Source organism: Carassius gibelio, chromosome A1, assembly GCF_023724105.1.
Source record: "Carassius gibelio isolate Cgi1373 ecotype wild population from Czech Republic chromosome A1, carGib1.2-hapl.c, whole genome shotgun sequence".
NCBI lineage: Eukaryota > Metazoa > Chordata > Actinopteri > Cypriniformes > Cyprinidae > Carassius > Carassius gibelio.
Genome location: NC_068371.1, coordinates 9,451,287 through 9,457,155, shown reverse-complemented (window position 1 = coordinate 9,457,155; position 5,869 = coordinate 9,451,287). Strand labels below are relative to the sequence as shown.

General features: G+C 34.4%; 1 protein-coding gene across 2 annotated transcripts; it reads right to left on the bottom strand.

Annotated features, from left to right (window-relative positions):
• Nucleotides 1-1,753: 1,753 nt before the first annotated feature.
• Nucleotides 1,754-5,869, bottom strand: LOC127985796 (suppressor of cytokine signaling 1). Of its 2 annotated transcripts, none has more exons than XM_052588071.1 (2): nt 5,682-5,869; nt 1,754-3,198 (listed from the first exon to the last, which is right to left on the bottom strand). In XM_052588071.1, the coding sequence occupies exon 2, from the start codon at nt 3,128-3,130 to the stop codon at nt 2,561-2,563; it is 570 nt and encodes a 189-aa protein (XP_052444031.1). In that variant the 5' UTR covers nt 3,131-3,198; nt 5,682-5,869; the 3' UTR covers nt 1,754-2,560. The 2 variants fall into 2 exon arrangements, with proteins under 2 accessions (XP_052444031.1, XP_052443957.1); XM_052587997.1 differs by lacking the exon at nt 5,682-5,869 and adding an exon at nt 4,379-4,840.

Below are 5,869 nucleotides of genomic sequence, written 5' to 3'. Positions count from 1 at the left end.
AGATGTGAGAAAAGTGACACATGTCTGACACAAAGTCATTCCCCCAGTTTATCTTGCTCCAAATTAAAGGTCACTAATGCTAAAAAATAAAATAAAAATAAAAATAAAAAAGTCTGGCTTTAATGATAATTACGGAGTCATTTTATGATTTATATTATTATTATTATTATTATTATTATTTATCTACACAAGCAATTTTAGTTTAACAGTTATTATAAATGTAGTTTTGAATCTCGCTGGGTCTCTCGCGAGAAGTAAATCAAAGGCTCGTGATTGGCTTTTCACCAGTGATGTCACACATTCATGTCAAAGCCTGAGTTGATAAAGAAAGTTGATGACCAGCATCATGGTACAAACAAAGCCCAATTGGAGAGGTTTGGTTTTGTCAATTCAAAACTAATCCTGTAACTCTGAATTTGTTCAGCTACCATCATGGTACAGGCCCCTGGTTTCACCAAGTACAGCATGTTCCTGGATCCACATCTTTGTCATCAAAATTGAGTGATAACTTTTCAGGAAATATCTGTTTTAGGTTTATGATTGGGGTCAGGTGTTCCCACACCCTTGTTAATCAGTTATCATTTCACACTGATTTTAGAAATAATTTATGGGTTGGGTTATGTTTTGGGGTAGGGATTGGGTTAAATATATATTTCTGGACAGTAATGTTGATCCAGGATCATGTTGTACTTGGTGATTTTTGCTCCACAGCTGTGCTGCAAATTTTTTATGATTATTATTTACATTTGTATGTATGTACTGTATGTATGTTGTATGTATGTATGTATGTATGTATTTATTTATTTATTTTGAACAATAATAATAAAAAGTAAAATAAAATTAGGGGTTCATTGGTAAATAAAAAGAACAGCATTTGATCAAAATAGAGATGTTTTCTAACAATATCAATCTTTACTACCACTGTTTCTATCAATTTAACAAATCCTTCCTAAATAAAAACGAATGTCTTTCCAAAAAAAGAAAGAAAATACTGTCCTCAAGCTTTTAAACGATAATGTATATTGTTACAAAAGTTAGATTTTAATGAAATGCTGTTCTTTTTAAAAATGTTATTCATTAAATAATACTGAAAAAAGAGTATCAGGTTTCTAACACTGATAATAAATCAGCATGGAATAAAATATATTTTGAAAAGTATATTAAAATTTTGATCAAGTAAATGCAGGCTTGATGACCATAAATGACTTCTTGCAAAAATATAAAATAGTAATGCATCCAAACTTTTGACCTATTCATTTATTTATTTATTTATAACATTGCCCCTATTTTACATATTAGCCCTTGCCTCTGAGGATCTCTCTGCACATCTGTGGTCTATGGATGTTTTGGTGTATATGGTTTGTGCTTTTTAATCTGTTTTGTTCTTGTACTTCCTCTGCTGTGACCAGGCAAATTCACAACATGACCACAGTTATTTTAAATATGCAATATCACAAGATCATTTCATAAATAATAATAATAATAATAATAATAATTGGTTACAGTGTAAAATGAAACAGCTAAAGAGAGTAAAAATATATAGTTGCTTAAAAAATTCAGAGACTGATGTACAGCCTATGTAACTCACATTTTCCCCTAGATGGGGTCGTTTCTGTAAAGTTAATATGTGAGAGGTTACTGATTCTTTTTTTCTCTTTTGGGGGGTTGCATCATATTATAAGAAACGTATCCGTTATTGTACAAAAGAAGTGAAAGAGAAATCGTCAGATAGAGAGATGACAACAACTTCAAATCACATTAAATAATTTATCTTTATTAATAAAAAGCAATCCTAAACAAATCAAACCATTACTGCATGTCTCACTAGGTGAAATGTGTATTTCTGCACAGCAGAATGATGTTGTCATACAATACATGCTACAAAATGTATAGCCTATATATTGTAAATACGTACCAGTATATAAAAACAATCCAAAATGTCATACTGATAGCGATATCAACAGTACCAGGTGGTCAGTGGTTTACATTCATATATAAAGACAGACAAAACTATGTAAAAGTAACTAAGTGTCAAACCACTTACACAAATACAAACTCTAACGCTGGCCACTCTAACTCAAGTACCAGCTATTGCTTTAAAGAAATTGAAGGCCAGTAGTGGTGTTGTCATGATCTTGCCGCATTTGTATTGTTTTGTAGTGCATGTTTTAATATCTGAGTCCAAACAATCACTACACACATAAATACATGTACTAGTTAAGTCGATGAAGAGCACAGAATCCTAGAGGAGGAGTTTTGTGAGCATTATCCAGTCATTTCAATAGAAGTAAGGGTAATGGGAGCTTGTTGCAGAACCGACTTCAAGTTGGTTGCACAAAGCTGCAGTGTGACTGAAATAAAATTACTTGGTTTTAAAGTAACTTCATGCGTCGCTACACTATTGAAAATGAACAAAGGACATATTTTTGCCCATGAAATTTCACTGAATTTCCACTGTGACAATGCCTTATGAAATGTACTTTGAGATGAGTGTCCCAATAAATTGTGCTATGTTAAAGAGCTGCAGCATCTGTAATATCTTCATATAGACTACACACATTCATATACTAAAAGGGTACAACCACAGAAATTCTTTAAGTTTCTTGCTCACAGGCAGTTGTTGAATACTATCTTTCCCAAAACTCTGTACCACCGCTCTTCTCGCCAGTTCTTGTAGGCTCTGCGGCACATCTCCACGATACGGCATACTCAGACTCTTTTTCGGGGACGCAATATAGTATCGTAGCAGGCCAAAAAGACAAGGGAATGTATGTTTACTGCCTGCTAAACTGAAACTTCCATCCTTTATCAGCAATCGCACACTGGTCGGGCCCTCGGAAGCCCGATAGCTGAGAGTGAAGAAAACATTCGCCTGCATGCTGTCCCGGATCAGGAACGTCCCGAGAGGAAGTCTGGCCAGTCGTGTATGAGCTTCGTCTACGTCCAAAGGACCCCAATAAAATCCACTGTGGGTCAGGTAATCCACAGTCTGTGTGATGAGTTCACATTCCTTCTGGTCCCGAAAGGGGTGAAAGTGTGTTGATGAAACAGAGGAGGGTTTGGGGCACTCGGCTGGCTTGGATGGGCCCTGTCGTGCAACTGTATGGTCAGTGTCATTATGCTGGACCATTCTGATTTAGGGCCCACTCATACCATCCCTCCATGGTCCCAAAGCATGGATGAATGATTGTGTGCCGTCTGTTCAAAGAAACAAAGAGTTCTTACATCAAGAGGTGGAAACAGCTCTTGCCTGGGCACATTCTAGAAAGTCTGTGAGTGTGTGAGAGAAAGCACGTTGATTTCAAGTGTGCTCAGCTTTAATTAAATTCTTCACTAAAAAACAGAGAGCTTACTATTCATATGAACATGAAGCTCAAAAAACATCTTTGTAAAACATCTTTGTGTTTTAAAATATTATTAATATATGCTTTTGTGCAAAAAACTTAAAGTTAGTGGTGTAACTGACATACAAAATGCTATTTTGTTGCCCTGTGATAAGAAAACCATAAAACATAGAAGACCCCTGTGGACCCTCATGTCTTAGTGTCATATAACATTTTGAATGACTATTATGAAAAGGTACATTTTGTACAGGTCTTATGGAGTAACCCTAAGGAAATAAAATTAATTAATTGAAACAACAACAACAAAACGCCTAAAATCACGTTTTAAGATCTGATGATTAAAAATAATAATTATATACACTGAGGGCGGTTTACTGTTTCAAAGTGCAAGTATATTAGTAGCTACTAGTTGATGGTTATTGGTTACACTCCCTTTTATACACTCCTTTAAAAAAAAAAAAAAACATGAATACAATGATGACATTAAGAATACATTTTGAAACTTCTCATTTTACTTAGCTTAAAAATCATCTTTCACATAAGGGTCAGCGACAAAGAAAGATTATTTCCCTCACGCGTAAAATACTCTAAAATCAATATCCATATAAAATTCATACCAAAATATTTGTAAATATTAAAATAATTGATATCAATACATTTGATAATTTAAACACATTAATAACTAATAACTCCGTCTAGCGTTCTGTGGTTGGCTATATATCCTTTGAAAGTCTTGATTTTATGTTCTTCACAGACAAAAGGTTTAAGCAAAGCGAAGCCCCCTGCCTTCTCTGAAATACCAGCACATACATGTTTTCTCGATCTGCCAGACATCACATGATATCAAAACGGTTCTCCTGCAACAAGTGAAACTATTTCAGATATCAATTGTCTACCTACACTTTTCAGAATTAAACTACCGAAACGGTTTCCATAAAGCAGTGTCTAATACATGAATAACGTCACGGTGAAATTAAAGGTATAAGACAGAACTCCATTCCGGTCTCAGATGAAATAACCACTAGTCTCCTTACCGCAAATGCAGTTTGATGTTGACTAACCCAAAACTTCTCCAGAACTGTGCCAAGATTTCCTGCGATGGTACATTTTTAGTAAATCATCATTCTTCTCGTAGGCTGACCATTTCAGATAGCAAAACCGAAAGTCTAGGCGGTCTCGCCTCTGGCATATGAATAGCTGGAGGATCTCTTCCAAGAACTGGCGATGGGTGGATGAACGGTAGCCTATGCCTCAATGTATGCACGCGTTCTTTCATTTACACAACCCTCTGCTCTCAATATGCAATGTGAAAAATAAAATACTATATTAGGAACGGGGTTGGATTTTGTCAGCTCTCTCTCTAGGCTATATATCTCTCTCACTCTCTCTTTCCGTCTCTCTCTCTCTCTATGTAGCTATAACCTTCAAAATGGCGAAGATCTTGGTGATAAAGCATACAATGCACATGGAAAAAAAGCTTATTATAATCAAGCATCTGCAGTTTATATTCACGAGTATGTATTTTAATTCATCTTTTAGCACTTTTGTTTCACTTTCGTTTCAGGCGCTTTGGTTTACTTTAAATCACGTGATATTCAACAAGTCATCTCGTCTTACGAAAGTTTAATGGATGAAATAGCCAATCAGGTTTTAGACCTGGTTTATTTTTATTAAGACGGTAAGCCTAAGCAAACCTAAGCCCTATTTCCTATAAGCTTCACATCTACGAAATACAATTACCTTTTTTCCATAGACTTGGAAAACGAAATGACGCTAACGTAAACACACAACATCACACATATAAGTTAATATTTTATAGCATTTTATAATATAGCAGTCATCGAAAAATCCTATAATGATCAACCACTATTTTGAATATTGGGGAAACATATCATATCCACTTGAAAGACTACTATGGTTATGACCCTAATAATAATAATGATAATAATAATGATAATAATAATAATAATAATAATAATAATGTGTAATTCAATAAATACATACAGTACATTTCTGACTATAGGCTATGATTAACTGTTCTCTCTATAGATCTGTAAGATTACTTCTGTCTCTTCTAGTAACCAGATAATCTCTAAAAATATCTGATAAACTATACTGGCATAGCAGAATAATCCATCATATATTCAGTTCAGCTAATTTTTACATCTTAGAAAACACTTCTCAAATCAATTTCCAGTTTTAAAATATCTTTAACAAATATGTTTGCCTGAAACACAATTAGTTATCAATCAGTCAGTAGTATTAATAAATATATTTGAATCTTAGCTATAATTTGCATGTTTTGTTTGCAGGTTTCATAAGAAAATAAAAATGTACCTTGCACTGTACTGCAGATGAATCGAAGGATGTATTTTCACCTGAAGGAGTTTCACCTTTGAGATGAGCCCCAAAATCCAAAAAGGTCCGCTCTTTTGTCACTGACATCAACTGCCTGAGCATTCACCAAGAGAGAATTTACTACAGCTGAGTTTACTGCTACCCTATATTTACAGGAAAAAAGATTC